At 38.0% G+C, this 20,752-nt stretch overlaps 1 protein-coding gene across 3 annotated transcripts in view; it reads right to left on the minus strand.

Annotated features, from left to right (window-relative positions):
* Positions 1-20,752, minus strand: part of PCSK5 (proprotein convertase subtilisin/kexin type 5) — an 868,299-nt gene that overhangs the window by 356,080 nt on the left and 491,467 nt on the right. For all 3 annotated transcript variants that reach the window (XM_053702490.1, XM_053702492.1, XM_053702493.1), the window contains exon 18: positions 1,174-1,277. In XM_053702490.1, coding sequence (XP_053558465.1) covers positions 1,174-1,277 — 104 coding nt within the window. The remainder of the gene's footprint in view (positions 1-1,173; positions 1,278-20,752) is intronic.

The following is a 20,752-nucleotide window of genomic DNA, read 5'->3' on the forward strand; positions in this document are numbered from 1 at the left end:
ATACAGGGGTCGGCGGGGTTAGGGGCAGCAGATTAGGGGTACATAAGTATAACGTAGGTGGCGGTCGGCAGATTAGGGGTTAAAAATTTTAATCGAGTGGCGGCGGTGTGGGGGGACCTCGGTTTAGGGGTACATAGGTAGTTTATGGGTGTTAGTGTACTTTAGGGTACAGTAGTTAAGAGCCTTATAAACCGGCGTTAGCCAGAAAGCTCTTAACTCCTGCTATTTTCAGGCGGCTGGAATCTTGTCGTTAGAGCTCTAACGCTCACTGCAGAAACGACTCTAAATACCAGCGTTAGAAAGATCCCATTGAAAAGATAGGCTACGCAAATGGCGTAGGGGGATCTGCGGTATGGAAAAGTCGCGGCTGAAAAGTGAGCGTTAGACCCTTTAATCACTGACTCCAAATACCAGCGGGCGGCCAAAACCAGCGTTAGGAGCCTCTAACGCTGGTTTTGACGGCTACCGCCGAACTCTAAATCTAGGCCTAAGTATGGACACCCCGGTAGTAAACATCAGTAAAACAGAAAGCATAATATAATTCATTGATTCCACGCTTGGAAGGAAATTTTGTGACTCAGAAGACAGATGCGCAACCAAACTGAAATATTAACTTACCATGCGTATCCTGAGTTTGTGTGTTTATCTATCTATCTAGCTACACATAGATAGATAAATGATAGATAGGTTTATATCTATCTATATCTACGCACAAGTGTGTATATATAATTTGGGTTCTAATCAACGCATTTAATAGCAACTCATTAAAATGTCTCACAACCTATGAAAAAAAAACTTCAAATGCCAAGACCACCTTGGCTACAAGAACTGTGAATGACATTATGTTGCACTAAATAACTTGTAAATCCAAGCTAAGGTTAAGAAAACTAGGTCTGTTGCAAAAGCAGCTTTCTTGGTAATTTCCCCCAAGAATAGGTGTGTATTTAACACATGTCATGGAATGGAATTACAATTACTGGTCCCAGCTGCAATGATAGGATTAGGAAATTGGGAGAAATGAGGCAAAGGTCATTTAGGAAATGAGATACTTACAAATGAAAACAATGTTATTATGACATGATTAATATATAAACAAAGTACAAACACTACATTTCCACTGTATAAATAAATGTGTGGCGTCTTGATTCATTTATATTCATCACTCCATAGTACCTGTACATGTGGCACAAGATCGGTGACATGGTTCACACTCCTTCTTGTTAGCACTGTAATATTTTCCATCTTCGCAGTTGATGGCACATCTGGATCCTTGTAAACTATGGAAATGAAAAGGACTCTGGGTAAGAAAGACTAAACACAGCTTCCATAGGCTTTGTGATTCCTTCTACAGACTCTATTCAAATGTGTCTAAGTGAGGCAAACTGTGTGACTCAGAGAGTAACAGAAGGGGTTAATAAAGACTGCTGAAAATACATAAGCAACAGCTTAAACCATTAAAAAAGGACTCGTGCATATATTTCATTCATCTCTGTGTCCTGTATGATCCCACCTCTGAAAACAGCCTTGAAGAGAAAAATATAATAATGGATTTCTATTTATGTAAATTGCAGAAGCTAACAATGGCAATGAGAAGGTTTAATGCAGATGTGCATTCTTCAAAGGAATGGTCTTTGCTAGGAAACTAATGTCATATCTCCAAAGCAGAAGCATTAAAATATGTTGGACATTATGTAAAGCACCTGAACAGCAAATGGTTTAGTAAAGGTCAATGTGCTATACATATGCAACACCCAGGCCGCTCGTTCAGCTTTACAATTGTAGGGTAATGTGTAACCGCATGGTATTTTTAATTTATTTTGTTTCAATAAATAAATCTTAATGAATATAATGACATTGAGTAAAAACAGTATAAACTTGAACATATTGTTAAAGCAATTTCATGTGTGTGTATATATATATATATATATATATATATATACACACACATACAGTATATATATATATAAAACTGGCAAACATTTCTGTTATTTATAACAGTGCTAATATCAAACCTGGAAAAATCAAAGCTATAGAAATCACATATAGGCATTGAGCTAGATTCCTATATGCTTATAAGACTGCAGAGGGGCCTGGGTGATAGTGAGTTTTCCAAAATTTACCTTTGTATAATATATTACTATATATAATCTACAGAAGCCTTATTTTGGGATTGATTCTAATCTTTTTGATATTTTTTTTTTGAGTGATCACAATCCAAAATAGATTTATCCAATCCCACAGCAGTGAACGAGTTTTCAACAGAAAAGTTCCTAAAAATGGGTTTTCGATTGCTAAGTACTTGTTATCGGTATCAAAACTGGGAATCTAAACTGACATATACAATGGTCATTGTACACATCTTAAGGTTCCATTACAATTGTTTAGACCCCTTTTGTACAGTGTGTAAGGGAAATCATTATTTACATGTGTGAGATTAATCTATTGTAATCCGAACCATCCTGATATCTGGTAAACATTATAAATGACATTTGTATATAGGCACTATGGGTATACTGGGCATGTTTGTTCAATTATATTGATATTTAATATTTTAAAATAATTTTTTCATGATTTCCAGTCTGAAATCAAGACCAACACTACGGGTTTGTAGCAGAAGGAAGTGGCAGCAACTGATTTCTATTTTCTCTCTTTTCCTGCATATCCCATTAGCTGTTCTGAATATCACATATTAAATACATATACATTTACTATCTAATTGAACAAGAGAAGGTTCACATAGTGGTCTCAGACGTAGTATCCCGCCTATACACTTCCCTACAATTAGTTTTGATATTTCAAAGGCTTATTCATAATTTAGGGAAAGGCCCTCAGTCCTTTGGTTGTTTTTAACTTAAGATTTTCATTTTAAATTATTGTAATAAAAGTTATATTTTAATATTCCCAATTTCTTCACCTCAAGTCCAGGCTTAGAGTGCTATACGTGCAGTCTTTTGTGAGGTTTCTTCCTCTAATTCTGTTTAGTATATTACATACTGCACAGCACCACCTTTTGGCTATAATAATTACTTATGACATGAACAAGGTTCTATGTCAGCGTACATAAAAATAAAAAAGGTTGCCGGTGTGGTGCCACTGTATTTGTGTTGTGGTCAATAATCTATCTCTGAAGTGTCAGAATTATATACAGTAGAGCACACGGACTTACAAACATAAACACAAAATGGATAGTCTATGGGAAAAAGACAGATTAGCCAGAAAACAAAAAAGAACTGCAGATCTAAATGACATATTTGACAGCAATAGCTCTAGTTCCAACCCAAGTAACCATACTTCTTTAGACTCTATTCTAAGAGATATTCATAAAGCTATGTACAAGCAAGACAAAGTCTGGTGGAACAGACATTTTTTTGAAAAGTATATTGAAAAAGAACTAATTCCCAGAGGCCTTAGAATTCAGCTGTTCCCAGCATTCGAATTTAAACATTACAAATTAACAATTGAATGGGAAGAAGCGTTGTCAGAATGCTCTGTAAAACTCATGAAAATCTTAATGAAACATGACAGCTCTGAATATGATCTTTTGGAAGAAAAGATTAAAGAACTAACTGACAATTCAAAGAAATTCGAAACAGACCCTGAATTTGATAAATTATACAAATCATATCAAAAGGAATTAGACAAACTAGAATCAGAACTTAAAGAAACAAAGCAAGGTAAACTTAATAGAGACATCACAGACTTTAAAAACAATAAAGTCTATAAATGGGGCAATAAAAACTTCTATAAAAATTCAGGAAACAATACCAAATCAACAGTTATTCAAAGTGACATTTCAGACACGGATGGAGAGGAAAGTGAACCGACAGACAGTGTCACTCCTAGTACTTCCACTAGCATTCAATCAATCAGAGCCTCTAATAGAAATAAAAGAAAGGATTTTTTAGAACAGGGCGAAAGACCAGGAGAGGCGGGAGGGCAAAACAAAAGACCCACAAGGGGACGCGGATGCAGCACAAACAGCAATCAGAGAAACTGGAGACAGCAACCCAGAGCCCCGAGTCCCTTCTCTTGGCTACGGAACAATCACTAAGAATTATCAATCTTTCCAACATAAATCTTTCTAAGGAACACATTGCAGTCTTATCTAAAGGCCTATCTTTTTGTCCATCCACAGGGATAGACAAATACAAAACAATTAAAGATATACAACTCTTTATTAGAAAATTATATTTGAAGAAACAATTTACAGAACCCAGTATAGATTGGGGTTGGAACTAAATAGAGCTAGAAACTATTCAAGACCTGGACAATCTATTAGGAGAGTCAGATCGTATTGAACATGGTAAATGGAGGGATCTAGTTCATACTAAATCAACGTATGTACCAAAGAAAATACACTGTCCACAAATAGAGGTATTTAATCAGATGGTCTGTAAAGATATTTCGGCTCTACATCCTTTACCGACCACTCCTAATCTAGCATACAAGGAAAGACAAGCACTGAAGGATATGAGTACATGGGAGGAAGTGGTAATTAGAAATGCAGACAAGGGTGGTAATATTGTAATTTGGCCCCTTGAGATGTATTTAAAGGAAGCTAATAAACAATTAACTGATAAGAACTGCTATATGAGACTTCTAAACAATCCTACTATAGGTTATCTTAAAATCTATAACCATATGATAAATGAAGCTAAACAGAATCATATCCTCACCACTAAAGAAATTAAATTTCTACAGAGAGACCATCCCATTACACCAACATTCTACCTCATCCCCAAGGTGCACAAGAATAAACATATACCCCCAGGTAGACCGATCGTCTCTGGAATTGGATGCCTAACAGAACAGGCCAGCAAATATCTAGATTTCAGACTGAGAAGATTTGTACAAGAACTTCCATCTTATGTACAAGATACCATGGAAGTCCTCCAAAGATTAAATGACATACATACTGACAAAGATACCTGGTTATTAACAACTGACGTTGAATCTTTATACACTTCAATTAATCATGTGGATGGAATAAATGCGGTCCAGTACTTCTTAGATCAAAAATCGGAAGAAGATAAACAACATGATGAGTTCATAATTAAACTCCTAAAATTTATCCTCCAATACAACTATTTCATCTTTGACAATAAGTACTACCTCCAAACAAGAGGAACAGCCATGGGGACAGCATGCGCACCAACATATGCTAACCTTTTCCTTGGCTGGTGGGAGGCGGAACATGTGTTTACGGAGAGAAATAAGAACTACACAGATAAAATCCCTATGTGGCTTCGGTACATAGATGATATCTTCTTCATCTGGGAAGGATCTTATGGAGAATTACAAGAATTCATCACAATACTAAACAACAACAATGTGAATATCAAACTAACCCACGAAGCACACCAACAACATATCAACTTTTTGGACCTAACAATACTCAAAGATACCGAAGGTATCATAAAAACAGATCTTTTCAGAAAAGTAACAGCAACCAACAGCTTGCTACATTATGATAGTGCACATGCTAGTAATACCGTGAAGAGTCTACCTACAGGGGAATTCCTGAGGATCAGGAGAAACTTACAAACCTTCCAAATACGTGCTCAAGAATTAGAGAGCAGATTATTGGAGAGAGGGTATAGTAAAAGAGCCATCAAGAAAGCTAAATACAGAGCACAAGAAACCAACAGACGGGAACTCCTAAAGAAGAAATTCAGACCCAGGAACGATGTTCCAAGATTAATAACCACATATAATTCCCAAAGTACAAGGGTAAATTAAATTCTAAATAAATACTGGCACATCCTTCAATCTGATTTAACCTTAAAAGATGTTATAGGAACTAGACCCTCCATCCCATACAAACGAACACGTAACATCAAAGATATGATAACGAGCAGTCATTTACAGAGACATAAGCAGTCATTTACAGAGACAGCATTAGCACCAGGATCACACAAATGTGGTAACTGCAGCACGTACAAATACATGATCAAATCTGATCATATAATAGATAGATTCAGGAACAAACATGTCATTAAAGACTACATCAGCTGTCAAACTGAGGGAGTAATATATCTACTCATATGCAAATGTGAGAAATTCTACGTAGGGATGACGACACGGAAATTAAGAGTAAGAATAATGGAACATCTTCACAACATAAGAAACGCTGAAAAAGATGAAAAAGATGATAAAACTTTAACAAGTGTTGCGTATCATTTCCTACAGTACCATAAAGCAAATGCTGAAGAATTACAATGTAAAGGTGTTGAAAGAATAAATTTAGGCATCAGAGAAGGAGACCTTGAAACAGCACTTTAAAAAAAGAAAGTAGATGGATCTACCTTCTTAACACTGTTCAACCATTCGGCATGAATGAAAATAATAATTTCTATGTACATCTCCAAACTTAGATTAAACACAATATTCTAAGTAATGTCCCCAATAGAATATAGGGACTTACAATTCTGATCAAGTACAAACCTACTGTACACAGGTTGGAAAATAAGAAAGTTTTCAACTTTTATTCAGCCAATAGTGATATGGTCCTTAAATGTGAATAAAAACATGTAATTTAGTTGTAGCATTGAACTTCTTTTTAACATAACTTGCATTCTTTAATTATATGAACCATACAATTTTAGCTTGATTTGAAGTATTAGTGATCAAGCCATCATATATCCATAACTACACATTTTCACTTGTAGCATTTTATTGAAATTATAAGGTAATATCTCTTTTTTGTAGAAAATCACATGTTCCCAGTCACAAATAACAACTTTGTTCACCGGCATCGATCACTTTTTCAATGGTGATTCACATAATATGAATTGAAACTGTACATCACATATATGAGTAGTCACTCATTTGGACATATATATACACTGGAATCATCTTTAAGATGACATAACTAGATCTTATTTATTTAATAAGACCCCCTTTTTTATACTACATGCTTGAATTATCACAATAAGAATGAGTCTATAGTAATTCACCACTTTCCCAACACTTTATGTCACACCTAACACACTTATGTAGGTGTTCACTACATTATGGACACACCCATTAACATGTGTTATTTTAATTTTGTCACATGGTATTAAGATTTTTGACACACTTTATACACACACAAAATTAGATGTATGAGGAATTAAAATCCACAATAGAAATATGGGTTTTCACTAACTTTAAAATTTGTTAGCTTCAACACAAATTCACACATTAATATGGATATACATATCCTTTGGATTTAATACATAATAATGTGCATTGAACACACAAGTTCAATAATCACCAGCATCAGTATGATTCTTTGCATATAAAAATCATAACATTATATAATAATTTATCTTTACGTAAGGAGACAGTGCAAAATAAAAGGATACACATAAAATAACATTAACATGATATTTCAGATGGTGTTCGTCACAAGGACAGTACTTCACATATCATGTTACCATTGAAAAAAATCGAAAAATTAATAAAGAATAAGAAGACAAGACCTAAAGGAAAAACATTAATTTAAAGTATATTATCAAATTTCAGTTGATCAACATCCGTTTAATGTGTATTAGAAAAATATAGTCTATTACAACATGCCAACCTGATCCATTCACACTCAGAATTTACTGCACAATAAATAAATCAGTAAAATCAGTAAAAATATAAGAAAACATATATGAGATTTATAACAAATTCAGCAACAATACACAAAATAACTGAGCTCATGCATCTTATAAGATGTAAAATAGCAGTATGTGTGTATTTCCCCTCAGTTGAATACATCATAGGATCTAATATACAAAGTAGCTGTATATGAGCATTACATGTCCGTGATCACCTAGCTCTTACGGCTATCTGTGAACAAAAGAAAGGATATCCAATGATTGGCTGAACTGCCTTGATTGACAGCTAGACCATCCAATCAGACAGGAAACAATATTGGGACCGGGTCCTCAACCCATACATATTGCCAAACATCCGGCGGCTCGCCGCCTTTGAAAAAGCCCAATACGGGCGAAACTGGTGAGGGGGTTATAGAGCTTAGGGGAGCTCTATATAATTTTTAAAAATGTACCTAGAACTGTTGGCCTGTATAGGTGGAAATTAATGTTTAGAATTATTAAGCAAAAATAATTATAAATAATTTAACTAGTGCTATTTAATGAACTTCTAATACTCTAGACCACTAACAATAGAATAGGTACAGACCGCTAACAAAGCTTTCTATTGTATGATACTTGTTGGGAGCTTAACGCTGGGACCGCATTGAGCGATAATTTCAATGCCAGCCTCAAGTTACAAAACGAGTACAAACAGACACTGTGTCTGCTTGTGAGCTCCTAACATCGTTACTATTACTACAAACCTTACTGATACCATTATCAGGTGGTGGTGTGTGTGACATAGTTATTAGATTACTTGCAATATAAATGCAGCGAGTGTATTTAGTTCAATGAGATTATAATATCTCTATTGTGGTATTTACAAGATTACAATATCTCTATTGTGGTAATTACATACCGGATATATACCGGTACATTATTACGATTAACAAGAGCTAACTATACCAATGTAATTTCAAACTGCAAGCTGGAGATTAACTCATTTGGTTTATCTTTGCAAACCTACCTGCGTGCATTTAACAATTAACCCATTACAATAGGTGTCTTCAACGCCAGTATACTTACACATACTATTGTATAGCAAGCCTATAATAACTATTGTAATATATAATATTAAGCAGCCATACAACTGTACACCATTGGGTATGATACGTTATATATAATTACCTATTAAACCTATGATAAGATATCTCAGTCAGATATACTTAGCAAACAATTTTTGTTGAATAACAAACCGCTACAATTGTAACATTAGGCTTGTCAGAAGAATATCTTGAAAATAAGCAACAAATAGCTGACATTATAATACTCAAGCTGATGCACATTATATTTGAATCCAAATTAAGGATCAAGTATAAAAATAATTACAAGTTGATATATGTAAGTTGGATCATTTGAAATCCTCAAAATACCATACCAATCCAAGTATAACACAAACATGATATTACAAATATTAATAAAATGAAACCATAGTATCACAAGCACTATTCTTTCACCGTCTATTGTGTATTACTCTCATATCCAATTCCAAATATAATATTAACTTGGATATCAAGATCTCTGACTTACTATTTATGACAAACCTTAGCCTAATAAATACTAGGTTGCCATTACTGTCCAACTAGGTTCAATACATGGGAATCCTTTCCATTTTAGTAATATAATAGGTTGATATACATATATCCATAGCCTTATACTGAGGCACTAATCCTCTTTATTTACTATCTAATTGGACAAGAGAAGGTTCACATAGTGGTCTCAGACGTAGTATCCCGCCTATACACTTCCCTACAATTACTTTTGATATTTCAAAGGCTTATTCATAATTTAGGGAAAGGCCCTCAGTCCTTTGGTTGTTTTTAACTTGAGATTTTCATTTTAAATTATTGTAATAAAAGTTATATTTTAATATTCCCAATTTCTTCACCTCAAGTCCAGGCTTAGAGTGCTATATGTGCAGTCTTTTGTGAGGTTTCTTCCTCTAATTCTGTTTAATATGTAAATTTGTCTCCTGCCCACTGCAGACCGACTATACAATAGGGATAAATAGAGCTTTAATGAATCTAGACCATGTATAAAAATATGCCCCTAAAATGCTGTTTGTGGCCATTTCAGAGTGTCTTGCTAATATGCATCGTTGAGCCAAAACTGCAATAACGGCTCAGAGAAACAGCCAAAAATCCACGATTGTAATTGTGCTGAAATGAAAATCCCATAAAAACAAACCAGCTGATAGATTGGAATCAACCCCTTTATTAGAATATTATTATTTTTCTTTATTAGCTTCAAAAAGGATATTTTGAGTCCTCACATGTGAGTATATATAATTTATCCAATTATATTAATATTTAACTATTATACCTGATAAAAAAAAGTTTCCAATTAACGAAGTAAACAACATTGATGTTGCTATCTAAGAAATATGTATATATCTAAAAAGCAATAAATACTTATTTGTCTTTCTCCAGTAGAAGTGAATTCAGTATTTTGTTCATGACATCATTTAATCATTAAAAATTCTAAATATCTAGTTAATATGTTTCAAACAAGTCAATCATGAGCCTCTATTATTTGGTTATTAATAAAAAAAATAAAAAATAAGTACATATTTTAATGTCGTGGTGAGTTGTATGAAGAAGTAATAAAGGGATACACAGATAAGGAATCTGAAAGGGAAACACTAAGAATTGTGGGAACCAATGGATGATTTGGTTTATATGATCTTTCTGATCATTATAAGTATCCCCATATGTGCATAGGTGTTCATGGTGGTTATAGGTATATATATATATATATATATATATATATATATATATATATATATATATATATATATATATATATATATATATATATATATATATATATACACACACACATGGGTGAAAATGAATGAGTTATGTTTACCATTTGTTTTAATAAACCCTATGAATATGTATGGTATTTGTATTAGAGCTAGCAAGCATTTCCTATTGTTGCAGCATCGTAAAGAGTTTACAATGTTTTATTTCTTGTTGTTCTGTGATAGAACTGATAGCAATCTTTTGTTTGCAGTGTGGTAGAAGTGATACATTGTTTTTCTTTTTATTTAGTGTGGAAGAGGAGCCTGTTTTGTAGTTGCATATTAGCAGAAGTGGTAATCTGTTTTATTGTTTTCAGCGTTGCAGAATAGATAACATTTTTCTTTAATATTTGTAGTGTGATATAAGAAATTAGTTTTTTTTGGTTATTTACAATGTAGTAACATAAACAGCTGCCTCAATTATCACTGAGGTCTAGTAAAATAATCATTTTTTTATTTACAAGGTGTAGAAATATGTATTTTCTTTGCATCGTGGCAGACCAAGTGTCCTACAGTGTCTAATCCAAGAGTTATTTGAAACATCTTGCATGGCATTCAAATTCTAAGCTATTGAAATCCATTAGAAATATGCAAGAAAACCTAGTTAAGTGGCTCCATTTGTGAAGTTGCAGATGCAGGTGGACACTCCTTGTGGTGCAAGACCAGTGTTTCTTAAAGGGACACTGAACTCAAATTTTGTCTTTCGGGATTCAGATAGAGCATGCAATTTTAAGCAACTTTCTCATTTACAACTATTATCAATTTTTCTTCGTTCTCTTGCTTTCTTTATTTGAAAAAGATAACATCTAAGCTATTTTTTTGGTTCAGATCCATGGACAGCACTTGTTTATTGGGGGGTAAATTTATCCACCAATCGGCAAGAACAACCCAGTTTGTTCACCAAAAATGGGCCGGCATCTAAACTTACATTCTTGCATTTCAAATAAAGATACCAAGTGAATGAAGACAAGTTGATAATAGGAGTCAATTAGAAAGTTGCTTAAAAATTGCATGCTCTATCTGAATCACAAAAGAAAAAAATTGGGTTCAGTGTCCCTTTAAGCTTTTCTGCTAAGTCAGGGGTGGCGGCTTAAATTATCCTGGCTTGATTCTTCTGGGATAACTGACAAAACCTACTCCAGCAGGGGAAGGGGCTGAACAAGCACTTGCTTTTTAATGATACATGTAGATGGCAGATACATCACTAGCTTTAAATAATGGCAGACTAGTTCCCCAGCTGGGGATTGTGTTATTTTTCAAGTGGCTTAGAACTGCATTAACAGTACATTGCAGTGAGAGAATCTGAAGGTAGAATTGCAGTGAAAATACTTTTCAAGCACCCTTTCAACAGCTTTGAACAATTTGCACAATAATTCATTATCCAGAGATCAGATCTCTAGTTAATTAAAAAAATGTCTCCCAATTTACATCAAAATAAATTTTGGTATTACATATACGGCGTAGCGTACAAGTTACGCGCATATATTTCACCCGTCGCTCGCAATTATTACTCCCATAGGCTAACATGGGACCGCGTCGTAAATTGGTATCCAATATCCAGCGCAAGGACTTACGTGGCGAAAATGGAGAAATCTTACTCCATTTTTATCTCGCCATAAAAGGCAGCCGTAGCAGGCCTTGCGCTGAGTATGGGAGCACCGTAACTCCCGAAAATGCCTGCAAGAAATAAACTAACACCTAACGCATGCGCAATGTCTATCTACCTGTCAACCGCAATCCCCCACCGCAATAACTAATAAAGTCTATTAACCCCTAAACCGCCATAGCCCAGAACGCAATAAACCTAACCCCTAACCCCCCCTAACCTAACCCTCCCTAAATAAAGTAAAATTAGCTCATTTACAAAATACTAAAGTTACCTTTAAATATAAAAAAATTACACTACTTCTAAAATACAAATAAACTAAGTATAAATTAAAGGGGCAGTCTAATCCAAATTCAGGAGTAGATTGTCCCTTTAAGCAAGAATGACAGAAAATAAAAAATAAAATTACAAAAGTTTAAATAAATTACACCTAATCCCTATGAAAATAAAAAAGCCCCCCAAAATAAAAACACCCCCTAATCTAATAAACTACCAGTAGCCCTTAAAAGGACTTTTTGCAGGGCATTGCCCCAAGATAATCAGCTCTTTTGCACAAAAAATACACACAGCCCCCCCTACCAGTAAAATCCCCCCACCCACCAAACCCCCCCAAAAAAAATACTAACACTAAAAACGCTGAAAAGGGCATTTGTTGGGCATTGCCCTTAAAAGGGCATTCGGCTCTTTTGCTGCCCACCCTATCTAAATAAAATAAATCCCCCCAAAAAACCCTTAAAAACCCTAAGTCTAACCCCCAAGTGGTCCTCACCTGTCCTGAAGTTCAGCGGAGAAGGTCCTGTTCCAGGAGGTGAAGTCTTCTTCCAAACGGCGACCTCTTCTTTCTTCCAGGAACCAGCCGGCGCGGAGTGGAGGGCGGAGTTGAAGACCGGCGACGCTGGAACTGAATACCGGCGACTCTGGAACTGAAGACCGGCAGCCGCGGAGCCATGGAGCGTGGAGGATCTTCTTCATACGATCTCCCCCGTACACGGAATAGGAATTCAAGGTACGCGATTAATAATGGCGTTCCCTTGAATTCCTATTGGCTGATTTGAGCCTTCAAATTCAAATCAGCCAATCGGATGAGAGCTACTGAAATCCTATTGGCTGTTCAAATCAGCCAATAGAATTTCAGTAGCTCTTATCCTATTGGCTGATTTGAACAGCCAATAGGATTTCAGTAGCTCTCATTTGATTGACTGATTTGAATTTGAAGGCTCAAATCAGCCAATAGGAATTCAAGGGACGCCATTTTTAATCGCGTACCTTGAATTCCTATTCAGTGTACGGCGGAAATGGTATGAAGAGGATCCTCCACGCTCCATGGCTCCAGCGTCGCCGGTCTTCAGTTCCAGCGTCGCCGGTCTTCAGTTCCAGCGTCGCCGGTCTTCAGTTCCAGCGTCGCCGGTCTTCAGTTCCAGCGTCGCCGGTCTTCAGTTCCAGCGTCGCTGGTCTTCAACTCCGCTCCACGCCGGCTGCTTCCTGGAAGAAAGAAGAGGTCGCCGCTTGGAAGAAGAATTCACCGCCTGGAACAGGACCTTCTCCACTGAACTTCAGGACAGGTGAGGACCACTTGGGGGTTAGACTTAGGGGTTTTTTAAGGGGTTTTTGGGGGGATTTATTTTATTTAGATAGGGTGGGCAGCAAAAGAGCTGAATGCCTTTTTTGTTTTTAGTGTTAGTATTTTTTGGGGGGGGGGGGGGGGTGTGTATTTTTTGTGCAAAAGAGCTGATTATCTTGGGGCAATGCCCTGCAAAAAGTCCTTTTAAGGGCTACTGGTAGTTGATTGGTTTAGGGAGTGTTTTTATTTTGTGGGGGCTTTTTTATTTTCATAGGGATTAGGTGTAATTTATTTAAACTTTTGTAATTTTATTTTTTATTTTCTGTAATCTTAGATTTTTTTATTTTCTGTAATTCTTGCTTAAAGGGACAGTATAGTCCTGAATTTGGATTAGACTGCCCCTTTAATTTATACTTAGTTTATTTGTATTTTAGAAGTAGTGTAATTTTTTTTATATTTAATGGTAACTTTAGTATTTTGTAATGTAACTAATTTTAGTTTATTTAGGGGGGTTAGGTTAGGAGAGGTTAGGTTAGGGGGGGTTAGGTTAGGGGTTAGGTTTACTGCGTTGTGGGCTATGGCAGTTTAGGGGTTAATACTTGATTAGGTTTATTGCGTTGTGGGTTAATGGCGGATTTGGGGTTAATAGTTTTAATAGGAAGTTTGCGATGTTGGGGTTGGCGGATTTAGGGGTTAATAATTTAGTTTTTACTTGCGGTGTGGGTTTGATGGCAGATATAGGGGTTAATAGTTTAAATAGGCATATTGCGTTGTGGGGGGTTGTCGGTCTAGGGGTTAATACATTTAATATTAGTAATGAGAGGGGGATATTGCGGATATAGGGGTTTTACGTGGCTTATTTTTGGGAGGCATGTTAGACTTTTATGGGAGATTTGTTATCTTATTTACTTTTCTTAGGCGTCGGCAGTTTCTAAAGTGCCGTAAGTCACTAGCGACTCCAGAAATTTGTATTTACGCTCATTTCTGGACATCGCTAGTTTATCCGACTTACGGCACTTTATGAACTGCCGGTGGGGTTTATGTAATACCCCGATGTGCGAGGTGAAATTATGGATGGCGCAGGTTCCCACGCTTGCGCCGAAACCTATTTGATCGCGCCCAAAGTGTACATTTAATTTATATTAAAAAAAAAATATGAGCAACTTTTTTTTATTTAAAATAACTGCACGAAGCAGTTATAAGGGGTTAAAGTGAGGGGACGTGGGGTGAAAAGTGCCTTTACATAGCTGTCTATGTGGACTGTGTTTTATACTGCAAATATATGTGTATATGCTTATATACATATATATTTATGTGTTAATATGTGTATATACACATATACTGTAAACACATAAATATATATGTATATATTTATAGAAATATATATTTTAAATTTGCTGCCCAATGCTGCGCGACTTATATCCTGCGCTGCACTAGGTTATTTGCTGTGTCAGAACAAGGCTCCCATTGGAGCCTATGGAAGCGAACTCTCGAGGATGCAAAGCTTCAAGGAAATTCGAACGCGAGGCCACATTCACATTGCGCTCAACTTGTAGTACCAGGCGCTGATATTACTGAGTGGGGCGCAAATATTGTGCTTGAGAAAACACAATTTTGCGCTCCACTCGTAATCTAGCCCATTACTGGTTAAGTGAAAAAAAAAAAACTAAATTTAAACACATAAGGCTGCTGTTGTCAACATTGAAGTATTTAGCTGTTATATTTTACTTTTGCTTTATCTGTGTATCTTTTGCTTTCGTGAATTCTTGAGAAAAATCCTTGTGAAAACAAGTCTGAAAAGCCTATGAAGCACTTTTTTTCTTATAGCTTTTTATATAATACTATATAGTTGAAAATGATTTATTAATAATTCAAATGACAGAGCTTCTAATGAACTGAAATGGCATAGATGAAGAAGGAAAAAAACCACCCAAGTTTTCATACAATGGGCTGCATTTATCAACTAACAGGTAGACAACTACCTATCACAGTTAACATGCAAAGTCTTAAACACCCCTGTCCTTTGCTCTAGCAGAATCATTTATGCAAGAGCAGATCTTGTCAATCATCCCGGACTATTGGCCCAATAATCTAAAGATCTCCGCTCTTGAGGGAGATTATTTTGTCAGTACTGCGAGGTCCCGCAAATAATTTTAGAATGCAAGTTTTAGCTTTCTAATCCATTAGTTTATTATGCAATGTTCTGGATGTGAAGGAGAAAAACATACATTAACATATATAGCTAAAAAAAAACAGAATTTATGTTTACCTGATAAATTACTTTCTCCAACGGTGTGTCCGGTCCACGGCGTCATCCTTACTTGTGGGATATTCTCTTCCCCAACAGGAAATGGCAAAGAGCCCAGCAAAGCTGGTCACATGATCCCTCCTAGGCTCCGCCTACCCCAGTCATTCGACCGACGTTAAGGAGGAATATTTGCATAGGAGAAACCATATGGTACCGTGGTGACTGTAGTTAAAGAAAATAAATTATCAGACCTGATTAAAAAAACCAGGGCGGGCCGTGGACCGGACACACCGTTGGAGAAAGTAATTTATCAGGTAAACATAAATTCTGTTTTCTCCAACATAGGTGTGTCCGGTCCACGGCGTCATCCTTACTTGTGGGAACCAATACCAAAGCTTTAGGACACGGATGAAGGGAGGGAGCAAATCAGGTCACCTAAATGGAAGGCACCACGGCTTGCAAAACCTTTCTCCCAAAAATAGCCTCAGAAGAAGCAAAAGTATCAAACTTGTAAAATTTGGTAAAAGTGTGCAGTGAAGACCAAGTCGCTGCCCTACATATCTGATCAACAGAAGCCTCGTTCTTGAAGGCCCATGTGGAAGCCACAGCCCTAGTGGAATGAGCTGTGATTCTTTCGGGAGGCTGCCGTCCGGCAGTCTCGTAAGCCAATCTGATGATGCTTTTAATCCAAAAAGATAGAGAGGTAGAAGTTGCTTTTTGACCTCTCCTTTTACCGGAATAAACAACAAACAAGGAAGATGTTTGTCTAAAATCCTTTGTAGCATCTAAATAGAATTTTAGAGCGCGAACAACATCCAAATTGTGCAACAAACGTTCCTTCTTCGAAACTGGTTTCGGACACAGAGAAGGTACGATAATCTCCTGGTTAATGTTTTTGTTAGAAACAACTTTTGGAAGAAAACCAGGTTTAGTACGTAAAACCACCTTATCTGCATGGAACACCAGATAAGGAGGAGAACACTGCAGAGCAGATAATTCTGAAACTCTTCTAGCAGAAGAAATTGCAACTAAAAACAAAACTTTCCAAGATAATAACTTAATATCAACGGAATGCAAGGGTTCAAACGGAACCCCCTGAAGAACTGAAAGAACTAAATTGAGACTCCAAGGAGGAGTCAAAGGTTTGTAAACAGGCTTAATTCTAACCAGAGCCTGAACAAAAGCTTGAACATCTGGCACAGCGGCCAGCTTTTTGTGAAGTAACACAGACAAGGCAGAAATCTGTCCCTTCAGGGAACTTGCAGATAAACCTTTTTCCAATCCTTCTTGAAGGAAGGATAGAATCCTAGGAATCTTAACCTTGTCCCAAGGGAATCCTTTAGATTCACACCAACAGATATATTTTTTCCAAATTTTGTGGTAAATCTTTCTAGTTACAGGCTTTCTGGCCTGAACAAGAGTATCGATAACAGGATCTGAGAACCCTCGCTTCGATAAGATCAAGCGTTCAATCTCCAAGCAGTCAGCTGGAGTGAAACCAGATTCGGATGTTCGAACGGACCCTGAACAAGAAGGTCTCGTCTCAAAGGTAGCTTCCAAGGTGGAGCCGATGACATATTCACCAGATCTGCATACCAAGTCCTGCGTGGCCACGCAGGAGCTATCAAGATCACCGACGCCCTCTCCTGATTGATCCTGGCTACCAGCCTGGGGATGAGAGGAAACGGCGGGAACACATAAGCTAGTTTGAAGGTCCAAGGTGCTACTAGTGCATCCACTAGAGCCGCCTTGGGATCCCTGGATCTGGACCCGTAGCAAGGAACTTTGAAGTTCTGACGAGAGGCCATCAGATCCATGTCTGGAATGCCCCACAGCTGAGTGACTTGGGCAAAGATTTCCGGATGGAGTTCCCACTCCCCCGGATGCAATGTCTGATGACTCAGAAAATCCGCTTCCCAATTTTCCACTCCTGGGATGTGGATAGCAGACAGGTGGCAGGAGTGAAACTCCGCCCATAGAATGATTTTGGTCACTTCTTCCATCGCCAGGGAACTCCTTGTTCCCCCCTGATGGTTGATGTACGCAACAGTTGTCATGTTGTCTGATTGAAACCGTATGAACTTGGCCCTCGCTAGCTGAGGCCAAGCCTTGAGAGCATTGAATATCGCTCTCAGTTCCAGAATATTTATCGGTAGAAGAGATTCTTCCCGAGACCAAAGACCCTGAGCTTTCAGGGATCCCCAGACCGCGCCCCAGCCCATCAGACTGGCGTCGGTCGTGACAATGACCCACTCTGGTCTGCGGAATGTCATCCCTCGTGACAGGTTGTCCAGGGACAGCCACCAACGGAGTGAGTCTCTGGTCCTCTGATTTACTTGTATCTTCGGAGACAAGTCTGTATAGTCCCCATTCCACTGACTGAGCATGCACAGTTGTAATGGTCTTAGATGAATGCGTGCAAAAGGAACTATGTCCATTGCCGCTACCATCAACCCGATCACTTCCATGCACTGAGCTATGGAAGGAAGAGGAACGGAATGAAGTATCCGACAAGAGTCTAGAAGTTTTGTTTTTCTGGCATCTGTCAGAAAAATCCTCATTTCTAAGGAGTCTATTATGGTTCCCAAGAAGGGAACCCTTGTTGACGGAGATAGAGAACTCTTTTCCACGTTCACTTTCCATCCGTGAGATCTGAGAAAGGCCAGGACAATGTCCGTGTGAGCCTTTGCTTGAGGAAGGGACGACGCTTGAATCAGAATGTCGTCCAAGTAAGGTACTACAGCAATGCCCCTTGGTCTTAGCACAGCTAGAAGGGACCCTAGTACCTTTGTGAAAATCCTTGGAGCAGTGGCTAATCCGAAAGGAAGCGCCACGAACTGGTAATGTTTGTCCAGGAATGCGAACCTCAGGAACCGATGATGTTCCTTGTGGATAGGAATATGTAGATACGCATCCTTTAAATCCACCGTGGTCATGAATTGACCTTCCTGGATGGAAGGAAGAATTGTTCGAATGGTTTCCATCTTGAACGATGGAACCTTGAGAAACTTGTTTAAGATCTTGAGATCTAAGATTGGTCTGAACGTTCCCTCTTTCTTGGGAACTATAAACAGATTGGAGTAGAACCCCATCCCTTGTTCTCTTAATGGAACAGGATGAATCACTCCCATTTTTAACAGGTCTTCTACACAATGTAAGAATGCCTGTCTTTTTATGTGGTCTGAAGACAACTGAGACCTGTGGAACCTCCCCCTTGGGGGAAGTCCCTTGAATTCCAGAAGATAACCTTGGGAGACTATTTCTAGCGCCCAAGGATCCAGAACATCTCTTGCCCAAGCCTGAGCGAAGAGAGAGAGTCTGCCCCCCACCAGATCCGGTCCCGGATCGGGGGCCAACATTTCATGCTGTCTTGGTAGCAGTGGCAGGTTTCTTGGCCTGCTTTCCCTTGTTCCAGCCTTGCATTGGTCTCCAAGCTGGCTTGGCTTGAGAAGAATTACCCTCTTGCTTAGAGGACGTAGCACCTTGGGCTGGTCCGTTTCTACGAAAGGGACGAAAATTAGGTTTATTTTTTGCCTTGAAAGGCCGATCCTGAGGAAGGGCGTGGCCCTTACCCCCAGTGATATCAGAGATAATCTCTTTCAAGTCAGGGCCAAACAGCGTTTTCCCCTTGAAAGGAATGTTAAGTAGCTTGTTCTTGGAAGACGCATCAGCCGACCAAGATTTCAACCAAAGCGCTCTGCGCGCCACAATAGCAAACCCAGAATTCTTAGCCGCTAACCTAGCCAATTGCAAAGTGGCGTCTAGGGTGAAAGAATTAGCCAATTTGAGAGCATTGATTCTGTCCATAATCTCCTCAAAAGGAGGAGAATCACTATCGACCGCCTTTATCAGCTCATCGAACCAGAAACATGCGGCTGTAGCGACAGGGACAATGCATGAAATTGGTTGTAGAAGGTAACCCTGCTGAACAAACATCTTTTTAAGCAAACCTTCTAATTTTTTATCCATAGGATCTTTGAAAGCACAACTATCCTCTATGGGTATAGTGGTGCGTTTGTTTAAAGTGGAAACCGCTCCCTCGACCTTGGGGACTGTCTGCCATAAGTCCTTTCTGGGGTCGACCATAGGAAACAATTTTTTAAATATGGGGGGAGGGACGAAAGGAATACCGGGCCTTTCCCATTCTTTATTAACAATGTCCGCCACCCGCTTGGGTATAGGAAAAGCTTCTGGGAGCCCCGGCACCTCTAGGAACTTGTCCATTTTACATAGTTTCTCTGGGATGACCAACTTGTCACAATCATCCAGAGTGGATAATACCTCCTTAAGCAGAATGCGGAGATGTTCCAACTTAAATTTAAATGCAATCACATCAGGTTCAGCTTGTTGAGAAATGTTCCCTGAATCAGTAATTTCTCCCTCAGACAAAACCTCCCTGGCCCCATCAGACTGGGTTAGGGGCCCTTCAGAAATATTATTATCAGCGTCGTCATGCTCTTCAGTATCTAAAACAGAGCAGTCGCGCTTACGCTGATAAGTGTTCATTTTGGCTAAAATGTTTTTGACAGAATTATCCATTACAGCCGTTAATTGTTGCATAGTAAGGAGTATTGGCGCGCTAGATGTACTAGGGGCCTCCTGAGTGGGCAAGACTCGTGTAGACGAAGGAGGGAATGATGCAGTACCATGCTTACTCCCCTCACTTGAGGAATCATCTTGGGCATCATTGTCATTGTCACATAAATCACATTTATTTAAATGAATAGGAATTCTGGCTTCCCCACATTCAGAACACAGTCTATCTGGTAGTTCAGACATGTTAAACAGGCATAAACTTGATAACAAAGTACAAAAAACGTTTTAAAATAAAACCGTTACTGTCACTTTAAATTTTAAACTGAACACACTTTATTACTGCAATTGCGAAAAAACATGAAGGAATTGTTCA

The sequence above is a fragment of the Bombina bombina genome, chromosome 2, assembly GCF_027579735.1.
Source record: "Bombina bombina isolate aBomBom1 chromosome 2, aBomBom1.pri, whole genome shotgun sequence".
Classification (NCBI taxonomy): Eukaryota; Metazoa; Chordata; class Amphibia; order Anura; family Bombinatoridae; genus Bombina; species Bombina bombina.